Source organism: Rhyacophila brunnea, unplaced genomic scaffold, assembly GCF_057557595.1.
Source record: "Rhyacophila brunnea isolate RB1 unplaced genomic scaffold, BYU_Rbru_1.0 scaffold_9, whole genome shotgun sequence".
NCBI classification, from domain to species: Eukaryota; Metazoa; Arthropoda; class Insecta; order Trichoptera; family Rhyacophilidae; genus Rhyacophila; species Rhyacophila brunnea.
This window is the reverse complement of record NW_028233361.1, coordinates 11,383,475-11,409,925: the sequence shown is the minus strand read 5'-3', so window position 1 is coordinate 11,409,925 and position 26,451 is coordinate 11,383,475. Positions and strand designations below refer to the sequence as shown.

Genomic DNA, 26,451 nt, shown 5'->3' with positions numbered 1-26,451 from the left:
CATTGATCGTAAACATGTGTGAACACGGGCATTGTCCTGATGAAAGAGGATTTTTTTCCTGTTTAAATGAGGCCGTTTTTCTTCAATTTTGTTTTTTAGCTGGTCCAATAAAGATGCATAATAATCCCCTGTTATTGTTTTTCCTTTTTCCAAATAGTCAACGAAAATAATTTCACGTGCATCCCAAAATACAGTAGCCATAACCTTACCAGCTGATTTTACGGTTTTCGCCTTCTTTGGACATGGTTTGCCTTCGCAATCCACTGCTTTGACTGTTTTTTCGTCTCGGGAGTATAGTGGTGTATCCATGTTTCATCTACAGTCACAAAGCGACGAAAAAATTCATCCGGATTGCGTTGCATGAGCGACAACAGGGCTTTAGAGGCCACCACCCTATTGCGTTTATTGTCGACTGTGAGCAAACGCGGCACCCATCTTGCAGAAATATTTTTCATGCCCAATTTGTCATGTAAAATAGAAATGACGCTACCTTTTGAGATCCCTGTAACCTCAATTATCTCACTCAACTTTAATCTTCGGTCACTTAACACCATATCGTGGATTTTATTGATCATTTCTGGTGTAGTCACCTCTACAGGACGTCCTGAGCGTGGTTCATCCTTTGTTGATGTACGACCACGTTTAAATTCATTTAACCAGTTATAAATAGTTGCAAGTGAAGGAGCAGATATGCCGTGAACTAAATCCAACTCATTTTTTATTTCCTTTGCTGTTAACCCTTTTATATTAAAATGTTTAATAACAACTCTAAACTCAATTTTCTCCATTTTCCATTTTTCCATTTTCCACAAGCAAATTTTTTTTTTAAATGTACGAGAAACACACAACAACCCGACCAATCTGATTGAAACTTCGCAGCATACTGAATCGGTAGTGCCGCTGCATGAAAACAAACCGCTTGCAGTACTAGTCGCGCCACCTGTCGGCTTTTCTAAGGACTTATTGACCCACCCTCGTATATATAAATATTTATTATATATTATAATCACTGCATGTTGGCCATTCGGCGTGAAAACCTCAATTTATCTGCTTGGTTCTGATAATCATGTTCTCATTATTTCGTTGTACCTAGTCTTCCAAGCATTTTGAACATAATAAGATTGATTAAGACGAGATTTACCTAGCTTGCCGGCAACACCGATTTGAGTCCCGTTTAATTGAGGCTTTCCAGCGATTAGGAATGCAGAAATTATATAAGTAATTTGATTTTTTACGGCGTATTGAATACCTGTGTTATTAAAAATCTATACCTACAACATATAGAGATACGACAATTTCAATATTAAATGTTATATTTTTCCTGAAAGGCCATAGTTCTATTTATCACTGTTATGTTTTGTCACCGTTCTGTTTATTCATGGAACCGTTTGATGTATGACGCGGTCGAATTGATTGCGGACCGTGTCTTGATCGCCGCTGTCGCAGCGTCGAGTGAGTGTTTTGCTTTACAACAGCTAACCTAGTGCCGGTAGACACTGAAATCGCGATCAGTATCAAAACGTAAGGTGTATGGAACACTCACTCATCCTATATAGTGACTGAGTGCGAATTATTAAGTGAAACTTTGCGACAAATTGGTTGTGCTCACCTTTTTGTACATTTTACATAGAACATTTTTAAATAAATACGAACAGTTTTTTTAAATTTAATTTAAGATAAGAATTACAGTGCTCTAAGTGAAGGATTGTTTACACATAACATTTTTAAGTGATTTATAATCTATTAATATATTTTTTTTAACAATTCGTTCAAAGGAATATTTTTTTATCACTAAAATAAGGTGAGTGAAGAGTTTTAATTATTCATTTAATTTTGTCTTTTTTAATTCGTTCAATTTGAAAAAATACAATTTTATTGTCAATTATATTATATAAGAAAGTAATAGGTACTTACTTATATTAATTAAAATAAATCAAACTATCTATCTATAATATGATAGTCAATTCACGTAATTGAATAAAAATTAGTATTGCTGGTTTTGTTTACTTAGAGTGACATTGTCAACTGAATAAAAGAAGTCGGAATAGATATTATTGTTATTATTCAGTTATGTTATAGAATATTATGTTATATTTTTCAAATGTCATAAATAATTAATAATTTTAATTTAATTAGGTATATATCTATAGGTATTTATTTATCGGTTCCTTGTTGTGTCATATTTCAGAATACACATTTTATGTAAATTAAATTTTTCTAATAATTCGTCAGTTAAATGCTGATCTATTCTAACTTAAAATGATACATAATTTAATTATATACGAGTACAATAAACAAATATATACAAATTATAACTAATAATATTGTAGTAGGCTATTTCAAACAACTCTCTTGTAAAATGTTTCAATATTAATCCGCGTGACTTTCTCAGATAACATTCCTTTTTCAAACCAATTTATCGCGCTCTATGATTATTATATTTGTATAAAAAAAACAATATTAATCTGTCGTGGTCAACATTTTATACATGGATTAAATTGATAGAGAGGTTTTTTTGCTTGTTATCAAAAAATATTAATATTATACAATGTGTACCAACGTTATTATGCATATAATATGTATATATATTATGTATATTATCCATTTTAGCATTATGGGTGTACGATTACAATCGATTCATTACAATATAATGATGAACCTAATCGTTTCTCTTTGAAAAATAATAAAATCAAATCGAAATACCATATAAATATAATATTTTTTAATTAGCTTTAAAAAGTATCGTAAGACTAATGATTTTTTATTACATAACTGCTTATTTTGATTTAAGTATTCATATTTTTCAGTGAATAAAATTTTCAGACAGTCATAGCCATTTAGCATAAACATTTCGAAGGCGGCCCTCGTAGTCCAGTGCATAAGGCGCTGGCCTTTCATGTTATAAATTGAGCGTAGCTATACACAAAGCAGCCAAGCCACAATTTTGAAAAATATTAGTTATTGTGATTTCCATAATCTCACACGTTTGTTTTACGTTCTGCACAAATCAGCCAAGCTGCTGTCATACAAAAATCTCATATAAATGCGTTTTAAAGATTTTACAAATCGCAGAACATGCCATTTTCGATCTGCATAAAGCAACGGTAGCCGCGCGGCTTAGGCGTTGGACTATCACGCCGTGGGTCTCAGGTTCGAATCCTGGGTCTGGCAAGTACACATATTGTTTTTCAATTTGTGTGTGAGTCAGGGTATGGACCTAATAGGTTGAGCAAGTGGCTGACATCCATTTCTCGTAAAAAACAAAATCTGTTAATACAAACCTCTACTCTGTGGAGGCCCATATGATCCTATTAGGATCGGACATGGTCGGAAAAAAAATATTAAAATCCTAACTGTGTAAGGTGTGTTTTTCTACATTCAATTAATAAACATTATTTTCTCAATTACATTATATGTTTTTCATTTTATTATATATAAAATATATAATATAATTTGATATATAGATTTTTCATGTAAAAATTAGTGCCAGGCAGCTAAATATTAATTTATAATTTACAGGTTTTTCGAATTATTTTCAGAACTTTGAAATTCCCATAATACTTGAATAACTTAGAAGGTTTTTTTTAAAGAAAATAGTTGCAAAAATAAAGATTTTTCTTACAAAAATAAGAGTTCTAAAAAAACGGGTTTGCACAAAACAGCCTGGACAGCTAGAACACCATAATTTTATAAATTTTATGCTTTTATCTTTTTAAAAATAACACAAAATTATATATTTATATAATATCTATCATTAAAAATGTACGAGTATAAACAGTATACACAGGCTTTGTGGATTTAAAACACACTTTATATAAAAGTTCTTCTATCTCTGATTGAGGTTGGTGTGAAATAGCTGCTTTGCGTATAACTACGCTCAATTTAAGGTGAGGTCACAACATATTTATATGCGAAGTCTCTTCTTCTTCTTTCACCCTGTCACGTCCCAACATTGGGGCATAGGGCAAGCACAAGTTGGCGCCACTTCCCTCGGTCCATCGCCAACTCCTGTGCCTCCCGCCATGTCAGATCTGCAGCGCGTAGGTCGCTTTTGTAGCATCGCTGCAGGGTGAGGGACGCCGGCCACGGCGACGGAACCCTTGAGGCTGTGCCACAAGGGTACGAAGTGCCGCACTCTTTGGCGGCATCCGGAATACAATTCCCAGCCACGTGAATCGTCTCTTCGTGATAACTTCAATCACCGAAGGCTGTTGTGTCTGCTCACGAACTCGGATATTTGTAACGCGGTCGTTTAGATTCTGCGGAGACATCGATTCTCAAAGCTCAAAAGCCGTGACTCTTGAAGCTTAGTAAGATGCCATGTCTCACAGCCATACAGGAGCACAGGTAGCACGCACGCGTTAAACAAACGACATGCGAAGTACCTGGGTTATATTATGATTGTTCACTTATATTAGGTACTGATCACACTACTGCTTCACTACACTACTGTCGTCGAGCCTCATGGCCTGTTATAACAATATATAATAAATATATTATTATGAACACAATTTGAAAAAATATCTAAATTACAATAGAAAATAAAGATTTTTATGGTGTAATTAATGTAGATGATTGTAATGAAAAATAATTATTTAAAAATTAGATATATTAAAAAACGGAATTGATTTGTTATTACTTGAACCGGAATCGATTGCAAGAATCGATATTCTTGCACGATCCGAACATCCCTATTTAGTACCGACTCGATAGTGTAGAAAGCAGTAAGCAAGAATGTGTCTAATCATTATACCTTAAAATACATTTTTATATGCCTTCTATAATACTTACCTTGCGGTTAAATATTTGTAGTTATTTAAAAACATTGCATATGTAAATTATATCACTAATGTATTATTGTGGTTAGCAGAACTAGTATGTAGCGATAGTGTTTTGATACGATAATACGATAAAATATCACTACATATGCAAGAGTTTTTTGTATCAGTGTAATTATTGTATTATTAATTGACCATTATAATAATTAAATGTTATATGTATTCAGTGTAAATATATTCCCATGCTCAAGCTATACTCTATAGTGTATAGTATAAACCATACCGAAATTCGATTAGATATAAATGAAAAGTTATCAAGTTATACACATTTTAACATTTTTGTAAAAGTCAATCATTTTCACACTATCAAAAAACTTATTAAACTACATTGCATTGATAAAAAATAATCATAGCATCAATCATAATAAGCTGAGACAAGGGAACACAGAACTGTTCTGTGTAATGAATTTAAATAACAGTTTTTTTATTGTAGGTTTCTCTTTGGATTTAAAATGTTAAAACACTTTAAAACATAAATTGCATGCTTTGTATTCTGTTGCTAGTGCCCTTGGTCACAATACACTCTCCCTTAACATAGTTATCACCATGGCCCCCACAAAGGGGAGGCTGACAGGGCTCTAGCCTGCGGGTCCGGCGTGCGGATTTACAATCACAAATTTGCTCTAATAGTAAAAAAGTCGCCTGCGGGGTTTACTTAAAGGGTTTTAATATTTTAAAACATGTGGTTTTCCAATGCAATTATTGATTATTGTATATCAGGTGGATTTATTAAAAAATACAAAAAATCGTTAAAACTACATTGAATACCTTTTATATTAAAATAATTTTTACCTGGAACACCATTTGGAAAACACTACTGTAAACCATCACACTACCTTTAATCCTAGCAATAGGTAGGAAGGGCCCGCCAAAGATCCTGGCCTGGGGGTCCGCTTCAGGAGGTGGGCGGCATGGTTATCACTCACGCTAGTCTGGTTGATAAAACGGCCGTCTTTCAAACCATGGGTTGGGCACAAAAATGAATGTTGTTTTTTTTTTAATGTGTGTATGATCCCAGCGCCAGAAACGATGAGTTGGTTGGATGAATAACAACCAATCTTCGTAAAAACGTCTTTTAATATAACTCCCACCCGGTGCAAGTTCATACGCATGGCCCCCACATCTTAAAGCGGGCTCCCCGGTTAGGATCTTTGGCGGCCTACCTTTAATAGCATGTGTGACGCACAACAGAATGTTTTCAAAATTGTGTTAAAGCTAAAAGTAAGGACCTTCAGTTTATTTTTAGCGATTTTTTTTAATTTTGAATTGTACTTGAATTTGAATTGTACTTGGCTTGAATTGTATTGAATTGTAATTTGAATTGTACTTGAATTATGGAGTTGTCAAGTATCAACATAAAACAATCAAAAATTGCATCTTACAACCTCATTTTTTAAATGTTAATAACTCCCTCGTTAAATAGCACCGCAGGGAACTTTTTTTTTACTATTAGAGCAAATTTGTGATGTGTGTTTATCTTACATATCTGATTGACCCGCCACGCCAGGCTCCCCTCCAGAGCCCGGGACCCTAGGCTAGAACCCTGTCAGCCCCCCCTCCCTTGTGGGGGCCATGTTCATATGATTCACTTTCTCCGGAACGAACATAGTAATTTACTCTTTAACAAAGTATGTAGGAAGTGGTGGTTTTTAGGACGTATAGGTCTGAGATACTGACCGATTTTGAAGTCCTCACAATAAAAATAAAATGAAAATTGAAAATTTCAACTACCAACGTAGGTATCTAGCAAATATAGATAAGCCTTTTCTGTAATCATATCCTGTAACTTAAATAATTATATTTTAAAATTACAGCATCACACATGAGTCATGACATATAATTATATTAGTGGTTTATTTTTTCTGTTTATAAGTATTTTGATTTTAGTTGCAGGAATTACCCAATTTGTGAGAAATATACCTAGGTACATCATTTTAAAACATTGGTATATTTTAATAAATGTATGAATGGTTTGTACTGTTTCAGGGCCCCTTTTAAAAAATTCTAAGAAATCGATTGCGTCATGCGTGTCAAAGAAAATCGACACCGTCAGTTGAAACATTTTGCTATTAAAATTAGTACGTTCGAAAATGGACGCTTGATGGAAATTGAATTCATATTTTTAAATCAAAATTTAAACGATAAACTTTGGTATTAATTGTTTTTTTGCTACACTGTGTTATCAGCTAAGAATGTCTTTGTAGGTGAAACTAGATTCGATATTGTAAATATAAAATCTCTGAGTTACACGTAATTATGTTATCATAATATAGATAGATTTCATCAATGATTTACAGTAAAAAAAAAAATGATTATGAACATTGTACCGAGGTATTACTAATTCAAATAATATACACATTTTTAAATGTATTTTCTAATACTACCATTGTCTACCTACTTCATGTATTGCATAGAAAAAATATCATCATTTTATTTTGTAGAGTTCACATCCAAAACATTTTTTTATATGACGGAAAAAAACATTAAACAGAAGTTCGAAATTTAAAAAATAAATAAACAAACTTTATACGAAATAATGACAACACTAATCCTGCTTTTCCATTGTTCGATTTTGGAGTAATGTGTCTACATAAAAATGTCTGCCTGCATTCATGCAAGGACGGTCCGAAGTTTTATTTTATTGATAATAATTACTTTCATGTGTCGTCCTGTTTTCCTTATTATTCTAATTACAGTGACATCTAGTTGAGATGCATCGAGGGTTAATTTAAATTAGAATATAATTGGAATTAGATTCTATTACAATTTTATGTATGTGTTTCGTAATTCGGGTAATAGATGTCTCTATGAAATCACAACTTTTGATGTGATCCCCCTTAAGGTGAAGTCTCTACCTACCAGAGGCACCTAGTTGGAAAATGCAAAGCTTGCAGTTTGAGACATTTTTTTTAATAATTTACAGTTTACATTAAAAAAGATGTACCTATCTGAAAACATGAAAAATAAAAATATTATTTATTTTGGGTCAAAGATAAATTTACAATTAAAAAAAAATGTTATAAAATGTGAATTTGTTAGAGGATCCGATTTTATTATTACATATAATTTTATGGTCATATTAATTTTTTTTAAATTTACTTAGTTTAATTATTATTAATGTCATGAAGGGATTTTTGACTAAGCTGTTCATGGTTTTAATATTTTTTATATTTAATATTCGTGTAAATTAGTTTAATATTTACCTACCAATTTGTAAAAAAAATTACGAAAAATAATTCGATAGAAATAAAAAATAATGTTTATTTTATTTTTTTGCCGTGTGGGGCACAAAATCAGTTGGTGCGTCTGATCGTCTTATCTCCAAACCCGCCACTGATGATCGTCAATATTATATAGATATATTATTTTCTTTAAATCCCCAGCTTCTTATTTATATAAGAATTAATCCAAATTACAGAACAGAGAATAAATAGAATTCCGATAGGCTAATACCAATACAGTAGATTTTGACGCACGGTTTTGAATGAGTGAGTGTCCTACGAAAATGAACCACGCATTATAGACGTGCAATAGTGTGTGTAATAAACGAGCGTCAATGCATAAACCGAGAGCAGTTGTCAGTATTCGGCGAATGACGTATTCTTGACACATGTTTAAATTTATCTCGAATTCTTCCTTACTTGAGATCGGTTGCCTGCTTCTCCGTACACGTTAGGTATTCAGTTCCCATTATTTCTGAGTTCCCTGATCCAAATATTTGACACATTTTATTATGCATATAATTATTCACGTTATATGACACATGAAATCTTGAGGGCGATCTATGTTGTACTGCAAAAACGCAAAGCATAATATTATCATAATGAAAATATAAATATTATTAATGTAAAATAGCACAAAATAATTTTCCACTAGTTGATATATAATAATTTTTCCTTATCATAGTGAATAAACTAGTGCATATTATATGTTATTTGTAAATTATAATCATACTTTTATTTCAACTGACATACAATCAGGGCTCGAAATGGACCGGAGCGCACCGAAACGCAGCTCCGGTTCGTGAAATTGCCGAAATTATCGCTCGGCCTCTTGGAAAAATTAAATATTGCGTCCAGTTCGTGAATTAGTAAAAAGCACATGCATATTTAAATTTGAATACGAAATTTGTCGGATTCATGGTAAAAAATAATAATATTAAAGACGTGTTGTAACCTCGTTTTTCGCCTGCGCCGCTAACAAATTTTGCACTCTACAAGTTTTAGAACTGTTATTCCATATGAACATCTGAGCTAGGTAGATTTATATAACGAAAAAATGTAAAGGTGTTATTTTTTGAACATTATCGTGCGCTCCAGTTCGCATAATTTGCCATTTCGAGCGCTGAATACATCAATATATTGCATTAAAAAAAATGAAGATAATAACAGTGCCTCTCTAGTGATAACTATTTCTGACAATGTAATTTTGTCTTGGTAGGCTGTTATTTTCCACACCCTGGCGACACGCCAAAAATGTAGTCAACTGAATTTTCAGAAGTCTCTGTTTGCAAGACGTTCTTTGAAGCAGGCACCTTTTGCGCTTTTTGAATAAACCGCCACCAATGAACAGTTATATTTTAAATTGTACACTTTCCATCGCTAAATCAATGAGTCAATAACCTCGACGAGCCTCTCGCATAAAAAGCGGAACAGTGCCTTTCATGTTGTCAATAATAAATGCTATTAAATTACAATATATTTATATAAGCGTATGTACGTGGGTATTAATTTAATTGTTTCTTCATAATAAATATCATTAGTAATATAGTCATCATCAGTCTGGGTCAAACCATTGCGTCTCTCGAAGCCAATGGCGAAGGGTGACTTTCGAAAAGAGGTAGAATGTGGAGATCGGAGAAAAAAGCACACTTGTCAGGTATACTTACGGGAAATAAGAAGATAATACGATATTACTACTTATGAATAGGTAAACACTAATAACGACACACTAATTCTATGGAATTTCAAAAACTCACTGACGACATAAAATTATACGTAAAAGTGCAGTCATGACAACAATATTATGCGCAAAGGTTTTAGGCTTTGCTATATGAGTGAAAAATAACATCTCAGAAAGTAATAATTGTTTCGATAGGTTATTTATTCGGTTAAATTTATCACCCTAATTGCGATGGATGTGGGTAAAAAAGTCTTCTTCTCCTTCTTTCACCCTGTCACGACCCAGGATTGGAGCATAGGGCAATCACAAGTTCGCGCCACTTCCCTTGATTCATCGCCAACTCTTGCGCCTCCCGCCATCCCAGACCTGCAGCGCGTAGATCGCTTTTATAGCACCGCTGCAGGGTGAAGGAGGGCCGGTCACGACGACGGAATCCTTGAGGCTGTGCCACAAGGGTACGAAGTGTCGCATTCTTTGGCGGCATCCGGAACACATGTCCCAGCCACGTAAAACGCATCTTCGTGATTACCTCAATCACCGAAGGCTGCTGTGTCTGAAAAAAGTCTAGAATTTATTATAATGGGTTGGTTTCTGGCAGTGGCGAAGGGTGGAAGTAGACTGTTAAGATCTGACATAAATAATGCACACTAAGCTTTATCGGTCAAACGTATTTTCCTTCATTGAACTAAGACTACAATGTGTAGATAGTGTTTGTTGTGTTTTAAAATGCATTTAATTCATGCCTAATCTAAGAGGCCATCCATGGACTGAAACCGTATGCGGTTTAGATCCATGTGCCATACTGCAAATATATTTTCACTAAATTTGTAAGTATAAGTGTATGGTATAAACGGATACGACTAGATGCTTATAATATACTTTGTGTAAATATAATATTTCTATGAACAGAAAAGATAAGCTTTAGTATGGCACACGGTTCAAAAACGCATACGGTTTCAGTCCTCGGATGGCCTATAAGCCATAGTACATAATAGTCAAAAATATTCTTCTGTCTATAAATATCTGTAATTATGCCATTAAACCATACTTAATTTAAGATATTTTATAGATAGAACAATATTTTTATCGATTACGGTTTGGTTAGGCAGGGCATAATGAATTTTATTTTAAAAGACTAACCAACACCATAATATGTAATATACATATAACATATTATGGTGTTGTTCAATTCAACAAAAACATACAAATATGACTGAAAAAGTGTGCACTATTTTTTCGGATCGCCCATAGCATACTTAAACTATTATGATTTGGTTTAGACAGGCTTTAAACAAACCAGCACCATCTGCAAAATTGTATCCTTAGTTCATTGAAAACAAATAAGTTTGACTGACAAAGTTTAGTGTGCTTTATTTATGTCGAATCTAAACGGTGTGGGTGGAGCCCTTCTCCACTGGTTTCTGGGGTTCAATAATTCCATAATAAGTATTATATTTAATTGGAATGTTATAAAATAATGAGGTTTTAATGGAAATTCATAATGTTGTCATGGATTTTACCGTCACTTTTGCGGGAAAAATAATATGTAGGTACATATTATGACGGAAGTTTTCAATGGAAAATATTTTCATGTAGCATCGTGTATGCATGATAAATTTACATAAGAATTTCTGACAAACGCTGCAATTACGCCCTCCAACCATAATAAATATAAGTTACGCATTATTTTACAATTTTTAAACTCATTATAATATGTAGTCTGGTAGACAAATTATTGTATAATATGGAAGGCATTTTACTGTTGGGATGCCCTGCGCGATAATTATTATGTGCATGCAAGTCCTTTCGAAGATGCAAGATGCCGCATTTTTAGAGGGTCGCCATTTCGTTCCAAACTACTAATCATATTCAATTTTCAAAATTACTGCAAAAAATAATGTTTGGAGTATGTAAGTACATATATTAATTATTATAAAATATTTCATAGTAATTTTATGAATACGGCTGTTTACCTGATGTTTCATTTTTATACAAATTACTGTCTGTCGATTAAAAAATAACACATTTTTTTATATAAGTACTGTTAAGCCGTGTTCTCACGTGGTGATTTTTGTTGTTCAACTGTCTGTTGAATGATAAAGAAAAATTTGAAAGGAATGTTCCTACGTAGGTATATTGTCAGTGTATGTGTGATCAAGGTGGCGTCAAGTGAAATAATCATTTTTTTGTGCCCGATGCGAGTTATTATCGACTTCGTTATTCTAGGGCTTAGGCAAATTGATGGGCAACCAGATGACTCGAATGATGGATTCACTGTCACAGTGACGTCCCTATGCAAAACACGCGCGTGTTTGAACATGTATCGTTTAAAAAAATCGGTTAGGTACATGTTCAAACACGCACGTTAACATAATTTTACTCCCTACTTCAATTATAGTTTGTCAATTTATGGCTACGGCCGTATGTTGTAGCTTAACCACTGGGGAATGCCAAAAGAAATGGCATATTTCAAAAAAACACTACCTTATTCTTAAGTCAATAATTATTATAAAGCAATCATTATTCGTTGGATGTTTATCACACTTGAATGGGTAAAAACATAGCTTAGAATTAGTATATTTATAATTATCTTCAAATGTGTTAATCTTGCCCATTTTTTGAATTATAAAATGCCTAATTCTTGTCAAATTTGGGATCACAGAGATTATCAATATAATTTTTATCGTAAATATTTCACTATAATAATGTCGATATAAATTATACTGATGGTTTTATAAATGCGTTTAAAAAATAATAAATATAAAAAATTTTAACACCACTGCACATTTATTTACTGAAATATGACTATATTCTAAAACATTAGAGCGAGAGGTTTAAAATAATACTATTTTATGTAATAAAAATACTTTATGCAGTCATCAAATGTTTAAAATAAATATAAAGGATAATAAGGCTTCAAAATTATATAAATAGATTATCTACAACATTTAAGGTATGTCCAGGATCATGCTTTGAAAATAGAAAAAAAGCTCCATTTTGACCCACGCTGAGCACGTCCGCCCTTAACACGCGTTTAAGTTTATACACTCAAGATCTCTAGACCACACCCAGTAGGACAAGCCAGTTCCCATTAATTCTGCGTTCCCTGACTGGCATGGTAGTACGAGTAACAATGGAGGTGTAGGGGTATTATATTACGATATGCCGATACTAAAATGTAATGCCTAGGTATATATTATTATTTATTACATACAATACTTAATTACATAATATAATTTATTTACGTACGCTTTGAATAATAAATTAATACACATGCTAAATTTAAACTAAATACAATTTATTTATAGCATTATACATAAAAGGTTGCGATGACGTATGGGAAATGTTAAGTAATTCAATAATTTTATTAATAATTATTGCATTTATATGGATTTAAACTATTTAATATGCCAACCACTTGTTATGATTGTCTTTATGGCAACACATTCGTTTATCTTTTAATTTTTCCTCTACATTATTTTCCTCTATGTATACAATGGTGTGCAGCTTCCGTGTATTGCAGCTATGAGGAATGAAAATAATTAATTTCACGTTCTTGTTAGACGGAGGATTCGCTCGAATCCAGCGTATTTTATTTATTGAATTTTAATCGCAGCCCACAGTGTATAAATTGCCAATGGATACCCTATAACTCCAGCCCTGCCAACGGCAATTTTCAATGTCAGCAGGAATAAACCGGCCAGACAATGTGGAATGTTTCTTGAAGAGAAAGCTCAGAAAATTAATGTAGACAGGGCCCGTTGGAACTTTAAAAACCGGTCCAAGTTTCGGTTCTTCTACAATATCAATCATGATACACGGCAGCTGAAGTCAATGACTTGCGAAAGAAATGTGCCAACATGAAAAAAATCGATTTATTCTCGCGCATGTTCGAAAACTTCTAAGTTTACCACCAACTGAGAGTAATTTGAATAATTTCTCTACGATATTTACCTCCAAAACCCTTACGAAACACTAAACGACTAAACAATGAAATAGGAAACCCGTAAGAACACTAAACAAAATGGTATTTATTATTGGCCATGAAAAAAATAAGAAAAACAGTAAGTATGTACAAATACAGACACCAAATAATTATTTATGCATACCAAAATAACTATAAGTATTCTAGAACGTAACATATTATGTAAATAAGTTTATTTATAACAAGCATCTTTCTGCACAATTAACCTCTCTATGCAGACTTTTTCATTTTTCGAGATCTCTCGAAATTAATCATATTTTTTTCTCGAGAATTCGAGATTGGTTCTTTTTTGATTTTTAGAAAATTCTCGAGAAGTCGTCATGATTACGAAATTACCTCTTCCGGCCATAAAAATGTAACGTTAAATTTAACAAAAAATGCACCTACACAATGTAAGTTGAGACGTCAGATCTACTATAACTGTATTTTTTTATTAAATTTTCATTAAGCACCTTAGGGTAATGACAATTTCTCAATGTATCTAAATTCTAGATTGGCCTTTTTTGATTATATTTCGAGATTTCTCGATCACAACCTTTAGAATGTCATAAGATTGAACTTAACCGATCTATTTCTTCTCCCTACTAAAAAAAAGTTCCTACCATCTAAAGTGCCGGCTAGACGCTCAGCTTTACCGCAAGTTTACCTGCGCAAACCGGTTTGTATCGGGAAGCCCGTGTACCTATATTATGGACGAGAAAACTGTAGCTCGCGCAAACCGAAAAGTGTTCTATATTTTTGCACAAAATATACCGCATGGGAAAGTCGCTGCCGTCTAGCCGACGCATAAAAGACAAAGTATAAAAACATAGGTATAAAAACATAGTAAGTATATAGGTAGAACATAGTTTACAAATGGTATATAGGTAGGTAGTTGAAATCTCAGTAGGTATTCTACATTAGTTTACTATTCTATCAAAATAAATATTGTCTCTTACAAATATGTGATTAACATGAAAATAATAATATTTTTTTAAAAACTATTTATTGAACACCGAGATATTTTCATTTGACCGTCGATGCTAAATGGTGAATTCATAAAAATCAAATAACCTTATCAAAAGAAAGATGAAATACCTATAGTTGATAAATAATAATAGATACACCAGCTGATATAACAACATAAAAAAATCTATTATATTTATTTTGATAACCTAACCTAACAAAGAAAATATTACTTACTTAATTGATTTTTAGTGACATTTCAAAGATAATAAAACTTGGAGATAGATAGACACAACACATCTATAAGTACATTATTTTAACGATCAAGTCGTTCTGAAATATGACCAGGAGCGAATTTACCTGTATTAGAGTATACGCTTCATAACTTTGCACTCCGGCTCAAGGATGAAAATGATTTAGGTACTTAATATATTCTAAATATATAATATATATATATATTACATATTGTATTATCTATTTATTTATATGTTACTACATATGTATATTACATTTACATAATATAAGTTATTATCATTAAATTGATCTATTTTTATGTGAGGTATATATATATTCTACTATTAAAGGATTCTCAAAATAAAAAAATAATAAATTATCAAAAATATTTTTTTCTAAATCATCATTCGGAATGAGTTACTTTCAGCAACGGTTTTCTTTGACGCAATCGATTCATCAGATAAGAAAAAGGGGGCATCGGAACAATTCAAATCAGACATACAATTATTACTATGTTACGTTACGAGTATACGATAAAAGTAGGTACCAACATCTTAAAAATACATAATATTTCTCATAAATTGAATTAAAAATAATATTACCCATAATATAAATTCGATAGATATGTACGTGTACACAAAAAAATAAGCCACTAATATTAATGCGTCATCACTGTCATCCTCAGTAATAGGATAGGGAAGAACAAGGGTAGAAATCAAGGAACTCAGAAATAATTATTTTCTTTTCTGTGGTAGAAATACATTTTTTTTAATGATTTTACTGAGGCTTTGACTGCGACTCGCTGTCATATCGCCTCTTCTCTTTTAGAAGGGGATCCGCCGATCAGGTCAATACATTTTTTTATTTTTTACGTTTTATTTTATTGTTTATCCTGGATGGGGAGGACTCAAAATCAGTCAGTACCTCTGAGTCCCTAAACCCGCTACTGGTTATTTTAATTATGCGATGATCGCAATCGGATTAAATGTTTCACGCATACATTCAAAGGAGATCGTTTTTCTTGTGTCATGATCGCACGTGATTGTCAATAAAATTTTCAATCTCAAATTTTTCGTGCGGTTATTGAAATTTAATCAATCATTTTATTTGTGCTTTTGTAATTCACATGCGATCGTTGCATTACTCGTATATAATTATATTTTGTGCATTTAAAAAATTATACAAACTTCATCTACCTAAATTAGGTACTGATACCTGATGCAATTTGATTTTAAGTCAGTCATTTTCACCCTAACCGCACACAGTTGTGCACATTGTGTGACCAAACAACTAAAAGTAAATAAACATTTATTAAACTATTTCTTTTATCCAACGAATAAGACAAAAGATTTGAGAATGTAACATTCTATAAGTATATTATATTGAACATACATAATTTGAAATCCAGCGGATACAGGTTCAAGTCCCGTCTGGTATCGTATATTTTTTTCTACAAAAATATTTTTCCTAGTATGTATATGCATGGGATGTTTTCAAATTATGTATGTTCAATATATAGAATGTTACATTCTCAAATCTTGTGTCTTCGTTAAACAAAAGAAATAGTTTATTAAATTATTATTATCAAGTCTAAGTATCTACGTAAAAAACTAAATAATGGAGTGATCCGTGACGTCGGTTATTAATTATTATGGAATTAAATTGATAGGTACTTACCTTAATTTTATATACTTACTAAAACCGATAGCCAATATTATAACGCAATTAGATAAGCATTTCATGTAACAACTAGTAGTTTAAATCGTCGTAATTAAGTAGGATGCACTTAGTTTAATTGTAAAAGCACACTCGCGCGAATCCAGTGGATGCAGGTTCAAGTCCTGTCGGGTGTAGGATGTTTTTTTTCTACAAAAAGATTTTTTTTAGTGTATAGATATACATGAGATGTTTTCAAATTATGTATGTTAAATTAAAATTTTCGCTCCTTAATACTTTGGACGCTGAAGACGCACCTGGCGCGTAATGACCAGGCGGCCGATCGATGTAATTAACGTGCATTTGAAAGGTGGTAATTAAAAATCATTATCTAGTCAGCAGCGAATGAGTTACGGATCATATGGATCTCCACAGAGTGGATGTCATATTAATGGATCTTGTTTACGAGGAATGTTTGTTAGGTAGTCTTTTTTCCCAATATATTCTCCGAAAAAAGAGTAGTGTATATGTATATGGTATTCTTCAGTGTACTGCGAATTTTTTTATAATTTTAAAAGTTTTCGTCTCCTGAAAAATATTGGGAAACACTGTCCTAGCGGTACTAACCTGATATATATGCATGTATACATCACGAACAAACTGGTATATTATTTTCTGTACCGATTTTCCCGCCAAGAATCCTCTTTTTTCACAATGTCTAGTTCAAACGTATGTTTTCACTGAATCAAGGTTATAGGTGTCCGTTATATTGGAAAATTTCACTGTCATGTCATGACCAAACACAGCGTCCGTTGTAAAGGTTTGCGAAGTTGCCTTGAAAGGTTCATTACTTTGCTATGCAATAATTAATAGTGAACGGCTTGACGCGGTCATATTATGGTACATTGGTACCCACTACCCATTCAAGTTTATCATTTAATATAAATTTAATATCATTCACAATGCGTGCGATTGGTTTAGTTCAAACCTTGAGACTTCTTTAATTGGCTTTCTATGTACTAAAAAACAAATCAATGTGGTGATGGGCTGAGATGGTTCACAAGTGGTCGGAAGTTTTTAGTTAGTTAAGTTTTTTATTGTCTACCCGTACCTACCCCATAATAGCAATAATAATAATTAAATACCGGAATCTTAAAAGGGTGTAAGTGCCAAAAAATATATGAAAACGGTTTTATTTAAGAAATTGATAGCATGTGCCAAGGCTAATGTCCTATAGAAGGGTACGAATTGTCACGATGCCCGTAAATAATTATTTTTAAAAATTCCGAAAGATTGCGTCGGTTGTAAGGACCGACCGTAGTTTCCCTTCAATAGGCGATAAGTGCCATCGCTAGTCATATGATATTTGTATCAAAATAGCTGACAACGAGCTGAAATTTAATTTGTCACTGGGAATTTTATGAAAACATAACGAAAATGTTTTTAAAACCCCTGCCGCCCACCATGAAAGCTGGAACGCCTAATAGTGGGCGGTTGGGATCAGTTTGACTACCCCTAAATATTATATAGGTATTATAACACCCTCTATAGTATAGCGGGTGTTTTTATACCTACATAATATTTATTATTAGTGTTGTTACATCGCACCCCATGTAAAATACTGTCATCAACACCAGCCGAGGACGATTAACTGCTGGATGAAGGCCTCCCCTAGTTCCTTCCTTTATAATCATCCTCTAGTTCTTCGCTGCCACGTACATCCACCGAACTTTGTGAGTTCGTCTATCCAGCGGGTACCACTGTATGATGGAATTTGACCAGCAATTATCCACTCGTCGAGCGACATTCCAGCCATTGCCATTTATCTGCTTAGCGGCCTCTATCACATCGCGTTTTCTTGACGGCTTCCTTATCCATTGCTTTCTTTTGTGTTATTTCCGCGTTATGACCAACATGCACCTTTCCATGCCACGTTGCGCTACTCATATTTTTTGGATGTCTCTTACCCTGAGTTCGTGTTACATGTTAGATACCTGGGTAGGTACTGTATAAAATGCTTTTTCGCAATATGCGTTTGAGATAATAGTAAAATAGCAAACAAAAAAGAATCTAACCAAATCCATAAAATGATCATTTAAATTTTACTGGGGGTGATGTAATTTGACATGACGTGGCTACATACTTATTACTTATCTGACAAATTAAAATTATTTTCTTTCATTCTTTATAAGTAGGTAGGACAAATACCTACCACATGAAAGATTTTATATTTTTTATTTAAAATCGAACTAAAGACTCGTGTTTTTTTGGCAACGACGACAGTTTAAACCTGCAATTAATTTCATAGCTAATAACACGTTGCTTTTTACGTATAATTATTATCTATGCGTTTCTTGACGATCCTTATGAATTATGATTATTATTTTATAAAGATATTGATAAAAAATAATACAATCTTATTTTTCAAATAAAATAAAATGACATCTATGAATAATACTTCACATTACGGTTTTCTTTAAAAAGTCGGGAAATTAATTCAATAACCTCTTTGTGAAAATCTAAAATTGTTAAATAATCGTAGAAATTTAACTTCAGGGAAGTAAAATCATTTATACCTGTATTATGTTGCACTAATTTTTAATATTATTTAGACAAAAATGTTACGTAATGGACCTAGTATAAATAATCACACAGAACTATTATAAAAGTGGCAACATTATTGATCAGTCAAATTATTATCACAGATGTCATAACAATAGTGATATATTTTAATAATGAAAATTACTAATTATGTGTATACAGGCTATTATCTACGTGATAATAAAACTCTAGGCTTTATAACAAAGAAAGTGAAAAATAATGGAACAACACGAAGAAAGACCGCTAATACCTTGTGTACCAATAAATTATGGATCGGTTTCGCATTATTTGGTATTTATTGAATAATATTTATATTATTTGTAATATAGTATTTCATTTCTGTACTTTGATAAGCGAAAAACATACGTTTCTTGCTGTGTCATTGTAATTAGAACGGTGAAAAATAGTGTACCATTCTAATTACTACTTATTTCACATCAAACTATCGCACAAAATAGGGCGAGGCATTAACAATATAATGAATGAAGGCGTTGTGTTTTGATAAATCTGTTGAGATTGTTTAGAAAGATGTTTTATAAGATTATACGCTTGAAATCCAAGTTATCAGGAAATAACTCTGACTACACTGTCTAGATGACAGCTGAAAGATGTTAACATACCTTCAAAGTCAGTTTTTCATGTGTTTAATTATCATTTTACAGTTTTTTGTCAGGACAATAATGTGAAAGCTTGGATTTAACTAATTAAACAGGTTGAGGGTTACATACAGATATATTACTGAATCAATTACCCGACAATTCCTAGAATCGTGGTGTAAATTATTTAAAAGATATCACATATGAGCTACCATCTCACAAACATCTCTTGGTATATTACAATTTCCATGAATTACTTGTATTTCAGGACCCGAGGGAGACAGATATGGAGAATCCACCAATTGGAATATCCCAACAGCAGCTGGTCAGCAATGGATATCCTGGAAGAAAGCTACCTCAATACATTGCAGCGCTGTCCGGTAAAAAATATTACTTATCCACTTGTGCTAATGATTATGACGTAATGGAAAGCCTAAAAAAATACTTAGAGAAGGATTTCATATAATAAAAAAATAAATTCTACCTGACACTATAACCCAATGTGGATATTGGCTTCATCCAGCATCTGCCTATATCGAAGTCTATTCAAAACCATTTCCCTGCAATTCTTAACACCCTCGATCTTTTGTGATTAGTCAATCCAAAATTGTCAGAACTTCAGTATCTACATCCTGTCATAAGTAGTTTTTATCATGTCTTAGTAGTGGCGGTTTAAGCTCCCTGCAGCCAAAGACCTGACGGGCTTCGAAACCCAATCTGTTCTTATTTAATAAGTTGAGAGGGCTTTAGGACATTTAGCAGTAATTATGGCGTGTCCGGAAATTTGTACGTATGCAGTTTGCTGTATCACACTTCACCGTGTAATGTTGTATCGGAAATAAATGGTCGTATATTAAAGACCGTCCAACATCTTTGGGTCCTATAGTACTGAGATAAAATTCATGTCTAAATAAAACACGGTTCTTGTTGGCTTACAGGAAGCCAACGGCAAACAAATTTTGAAAATAGCCGATATACTGGATTATTTGTTAGATTAGGTTAGGTTAGAATTTAATAAAGTTGGAACATTAAGTATTGTCTGCAATGCTCCATGAACAACGTGTAATTTTTTCATCTCAATGCTATATGCTTGTGCAAAAATATATGCTCAGGCTTTGTATTTTGAGATGGCACTGAATATGCACAATTTACATATAACCTAATTACGGTGGTGGGAAGTGCAAAATATTAATTTTTATATATCCATTTAAAACAATTCAATGATTATTAACAGTCGAAACAAGTCTTTGTAAATTAGATTTGTTTTCCAATCAATGAATAATGTTTAATGAACCCTGCAGTCGTTTAATGGTAGTCTACACAAGCCTGGTATTAGGCCAATTGGACACAGTCAGGGCTCGCACTCTTAAAAAACATAAACAATGAGACAACAAGAGACAAGTTGGTTGTCAATTTAATTCACAATATTATCATCGGCAATTAATTTGTCAAATTACAATATTATAAAAATAATGAAAATTTAATTTAATATTGGCACTGCCAATAGGGTAACTCTTTTTGAATAGGAATATGAAAATCTCGTCCTGCACCCCTCACACTGGGGCCTCGCGCGAATGCTCCAATTTGATCTAGCATTTGTTAAGATAAGCCCTGGGTCTATCGCTGAAATGTGTCAAAATCCTTAATAAATATGTCCCAAAAATCATTTCTCGCAACTGAAAAAGGTATTCGTGATATTACTCTAGTTGAAATCAGTCTTTACAATCATAAATTTATATTGTGAATAGTGTGCACAATATGGTAATGTTACTAAATTAAAATTAAAAACTAAAAGATCAAAATTTAATACTTTGTATACTAACTGTCAAGTAGTTTCCTATGATGTACACAGTGTATTTTTTTGTGAATAAACTATCCGTGAGAACATTATTCTGATGAAGTGTGATGATATAGGGTGAGGGAGGGGGTTAAAAATAAAACACCAAAATTGTGTGGCATCATTTATGGATGACCTCTGATATACATATTATTAGGGGTTGCTTTATCTTAATGTATAATGTATGCAAGAAATATCTAACCTGATTCAAATCAATTAAATTTAAATCATTTTTTTAGTATAAAGTTCATAGTTCCATTTGATATATTCATCTCATTAATATTTTAACAGAGGACCATTCGGCTTTGAACCGTTTTTGCATTCACTTTAAAATTAATTTTACCTCATTTATTTATATATTTTCATTTGCCCTCAAATATTGTTTTATTTATATTTAATTAAATAAAAATGAAATTGTCAAAATTTTATTTAGTTTTAAATCCTAAATAATCTTGGGTTGAGTTTTTTGGCTTCGTCTTTTGTTGCATTAAATAGTTTAATTCGGATTCATCTTTTAGGTTTATGCTTTACGATGTTTTCTTAATCTTTTACAGCGACATTGGGAGCACTCGCTACGGGAACTATATTAGGATGGTCGGCACCAGCTGGCCCAAAAATAACGACCGGCAACGAATACGGCTTCCTGATCACGGATGACAACAACGCGTGGGTCAGCTCCCTCGCCACCCTAGGAGCGGCTTTTGTCTGCTTTCCGATCGGCATCATCATGGACATCCTCGGCAGGCGGAGAACCATGCTCCTGCTGGCCCCGCTGTTCGTTCTCGGCTGGGTACTGATAATCTGGGCGATCAACTACCCCATGCTTCTGGCCGGGAGATTCATCGCGGGAGTCGCCGGCGGAGCGTTTTGCGTCACGGCGCCAACTTACAATGGAGAGATCGCCCAGGATAGCATCCGGGGCACCCTCGGGAGCTTTTTCCAATTGATGATCACTGTGGGCATATTATTCGTATACATCATAGGAAACTACTTGACCGTCTTCGTGATGAGTATAATCTGCGGTATAATTCCAATAGTCTTCGCTGGAATCTTTTTCTTCATGCCGGAGACGCCGTACTTTTTGGTCACGAAGGGCCACATTGCGGAGGCGCGGAAATCTCTTGTCCGATTGAGGGGATCAGAGTATGATTGTGACGGTGAGCTGAAGCGGATCGAAGACAAAGTGAACCATTCGCGTGCCAATCCTTCGTCTATTGTTAAATCGTTTTCTCAAATCACGGCAATTAAAGCTGTCATAATTTGCTTCGCTCTGATGTTCTTCCAGCAATTCTCTGGTATCAACGCCGTACTGTTCAACACCAATACCATATTTAAAGACGCGGGGGCGGACATTAAGCCTGAAATTGCTTCAATTATCATCGGAGTCATGCAAGTGGTCGCAACATTGCTATCGACTATTGTCGTTGACAAATTAGGCAGACGCATCTTATTGCTGCTGTCATCGATAGTGATGGGTATTTGCGTAATTGCCCTGGGAGTTTTCTTCTACTTGAAGAATTTAGAACCCAGCGATGATGATCTGATTGCCAGAATATCTTGGCTACCTCTGGTGGCGCTGTGCATATTTATTGTGGCATTTTCTCTTGGTTTCGGACCGATTCCGTGGATGGTGGCCGGAGAACTGTGCACTCCGGAGATTAAAGCTGTAGTCAGCTCTACGGCGGGCACGTTCAATTGGTTGTTGGCTTTCATAATAACGACAACTTTCGTCGACATGAAGAAAGGGATGGGCGATGGGGGAACCTACTGGTTCTTCGCCGCCATCACTCTGGCCGGTGCGGTCTTCGTCTTCTTCGCTGTCCCTGAAACTAAAGGCAAGAGCCTGGACGACATTCAAAAACTGCTCGGGGCCAAAGAGCCGGTGAAGAAATAAACTGAAGGACTTACCAGACTGTATTTGTCGTTATAATATCCAATAAGGTAATGCACGAATGAAGAGTGATTATTTTTATGTACATAACAAAATATTGTAATATAAATTTGGCTTAATTCGTTCATCCGGTAAATGTCGATCACCCCAGTTGTTAGTAATAATGTAGCCACAAAAATTTTATATTACGAAAAATGTATATAATAATATATTACGATCGTAAGCACAAATACAATTGCATAATTTACATTATTACAGCGATACCACTCATGCTGAGGCATAATATGGTATTCACAGCCTCAACGATATACCGACCCATAGAGATTATCCAGTATGTACTTATTTTAAATTTAACGTAATAGTAAAAACAAAGGTTTTATCCGGCGTATTGTAAAAACATCATTGTATTAATGCTACGAGGGTGGGTCAATAATTCCTTAGAAAAAAGCATTAAAACAGTTTTTATTTTTGTATTTTTTTTTTATTTCTCAACATAATCTCCTTGGAGCTCAATACACTTGGTTAGACGTTTCTCAATTTTTTTTAAACCGTCAGAAAAATAAGTTTTCGGAAGGTCCTCAAAATAAGCATTTGTCCGATCGATGACTTCTTCATTTGAAAAAAAACGTTGTCCACTTAGCCATTTTTTTAAGTTTGGGAAAAGGAAAAAGTCACTGGGGGCTAAATCTGGCGAATACGGTGGGTGGTCGACCAATTCGAACTTCAATTCTTCAATTTTAGCCATTGATCGTAAACATGTGTGAACACGGGCATTGTCCTGATGAAAGAGGATTTTTTTCCTGTTTAAATGAGGCCGTTTTTCTTCAATTTTGTTTTTTAGCTGGTCCAATAAAGATGCATAATAATCCCCTGTTATTGTTTTTCCTTTTTCCAAATAGTCAACGAAAATAATTTCACGTGCATCCCAAAATACAGTAGCCATAACCTTACCAGCTGATTTTACGGTTTTCGCCTTCTTTGGACATGGTTTGCCTTTGCAATCCACTGCTTTGACTGTTCTTTCGTCTCGGGAGTATAGTGGTGTACCCATGTTTCATCTACAGTCACAAAGCGACGAAAAAATTCATCCGGATTGCGTTGCATGAGCGACAACAGGGCTTTAGAGGCCACCACCCTATTGCGTTTATTGTCGACTGTGAGCAAACGCGGCACCCATCTTGCAGAAATATTTTTCATGCCCAATTTGTCATGTAAAATAGAAATGACGCTACCTTTTGAGATCCCTGTAACCTCAATTATCTCACTCAACTTTAATCTTCGGTCACTTAACACCATATCGTGGATTTTATTGATCATTTCTGGTGTAATCACCTCTACAGGACGTCCTGAGCGTGGTTCATCCTTTGTTGATGTACGACCACGTTTAAATTCATTTAACCAGTTATAAATAGTTGCAAGTGAAGGAGCAGATATGCCGTGAACTAAATCCAACTCATTTTTTATTTCCTTTGCTGTTAACCCTTTTATATTAAAATGTTTAATAACAGCTCTAAACTCAATTTTCTCCATTTTCCATTTTTCCATTTTCCACAAGCAAATTTTTTTTTTAAATGTACGAGAAACACAACAACCCGACCAATCTGATTGAAACTTCGCAGCATACTGAATCGGTAGTGCCGCTGCATGAAAACAAACCGCTTACAGTATTAGTCGCGCCACCTGTCGGCTTTTCTAAGGACTTATTGACCCACCCTCGTAGTATTGTATTTTTAAGTAGATATTTTGTCATGAATTTTTGCATTATTTGGATTAGCATGAATTATGACAATCTTATAATATGTAAGTAAAATTACAGGTACCTGTAGTTGATAAATTTTATATGAATTGTTAACATAAAATGTAAACTATGACAATTAGTCAGTAATAAATTAAAATAGTAATTTTATTTGAAAACACAATCGTCACCGTACAGGCCAATTGTCGTGACCCTTACTTTTCACCAAAGTGACATTTTCATGGAAATGGACTTATACATACTCTTACACGAACTGGCCAAGTATTATATTTCCCAAAAAATTATTTCATATCAAAATAATTCAAAACTAATTTTTGACCCATTTGTAACATGACAAAAAATATTCCAGCCAAATGCTGTAACCCCTAAACGTAAACCATTCAATAAGTCAATAAAAAAAAATTCTCAATTTTTAATAAAATAATATTTCAAATAAAATTGTCAATCTTCACAATGAGTTGATTTTTTGCACATTACCCCTCCAAAGTGCTCTGAGCCAAGTAGCATAACCCTCATTTCTTTATGAAAATCATTAATATTTAAATATCTACTCATCCTATCATTGTAAAAATTTAAATAGAGCTTTGAAGTCCGTTTTCAATCAAATATGATTGATAATTTTGGTTAATATTAAAATAAATCCAATGCCTACAGTTCTTTTCACTTCCTGAACAATGTGATATTTGAAGTGTACGACAATTGGCATGGACAGTGACGATATATTAACGTCGCTATGTACGTATGTACTAATTTAAAAATACCCCATTATTAAATATAAAAAACATATATTTTGTCCAGTGATTCGGTGGTGTGTCTATAACATTAGCGACAGAATCACGAGACATGCAACTTTACTGAAAATGTACATTAATTTATCAATACGTACATATCTCAAAATAATAAATATTTTTTTTAAATTCATCAATATTAAAATAATATAAACATAATTATACAATTGTATTATTATAAAATATTTAGAATTGAAATGTGGTATAGTCTCCATCATACTTATTGTAGATTTTTTAAAATTTATCATAGGTATGTAGGAGTGGAGGTAGGTTGTTAAGATTTGACATAAATAGTGCACACTAAGCTTTGTCAGTCATATATATTTGTTTTCATTGAACTAAGACTACAATGTGTAGATAGTGTTTGTTAATTTTTTAAATTCAATCAAACCCCACGTAATCCAAGCCATAGTAGATAATAG

General features: G+C 33.4%; 1 protein-coding gene across 6 annotated transcripts; it reads left to right on the top strand.

The window, feature by feature from the left end:
• Positions 1 to 1,495: 1,495 nt before the first annotated feature.
• Positions 1,496 to 25,766, top strand: nebu (solute carrier family 2 member nebulosa). 6 transcript variants are annotated; one of them, XR_015072075.1, is made up of 4 exons: positions 1,496 to 1,801; positions 20,026 to 20,137; positions 22,149 to 23,906; positions 25,206 to 25,766. XR_015072075.1 is itself a non-coding variant. In XM_085959528.1 (3 exons), the coding sequence occupies exons 2-3, from the start codon at positions 20,044 to 20,046 to the stop codon at positions 23,486 to 23,488; spliced, it is 1,434 nt and encodes a 477-aa protein (XP_085815654.1). In that variant the 5' UTR covers positions 1,507 to 1,801; positions 20,026 to 20,043; the 3' UTR covers positions 23,489 to 25,631. The 6 variants fall into 6 exon arrangements, 2 of the variants coding, with proteins under 2 accessions (XP_085815654.1, XP_085815653.1); XR_015072076.1 differs by having other exon boundaries at positions 1,499 to 1,801; positions 22,149 to 23,889; positions 25,206 to 25,755; XR_015072074.1 differs by lacking the exon at positions 1,496 to 1,801 and adding an exon at positions 19,246 to 19,452 and having other exon boundaries at positions 22,149 to 23,889; positions 25,206 to 25,755.
• Positions 25,767 to 26,451: the final 685 nt, after the last annotated feature.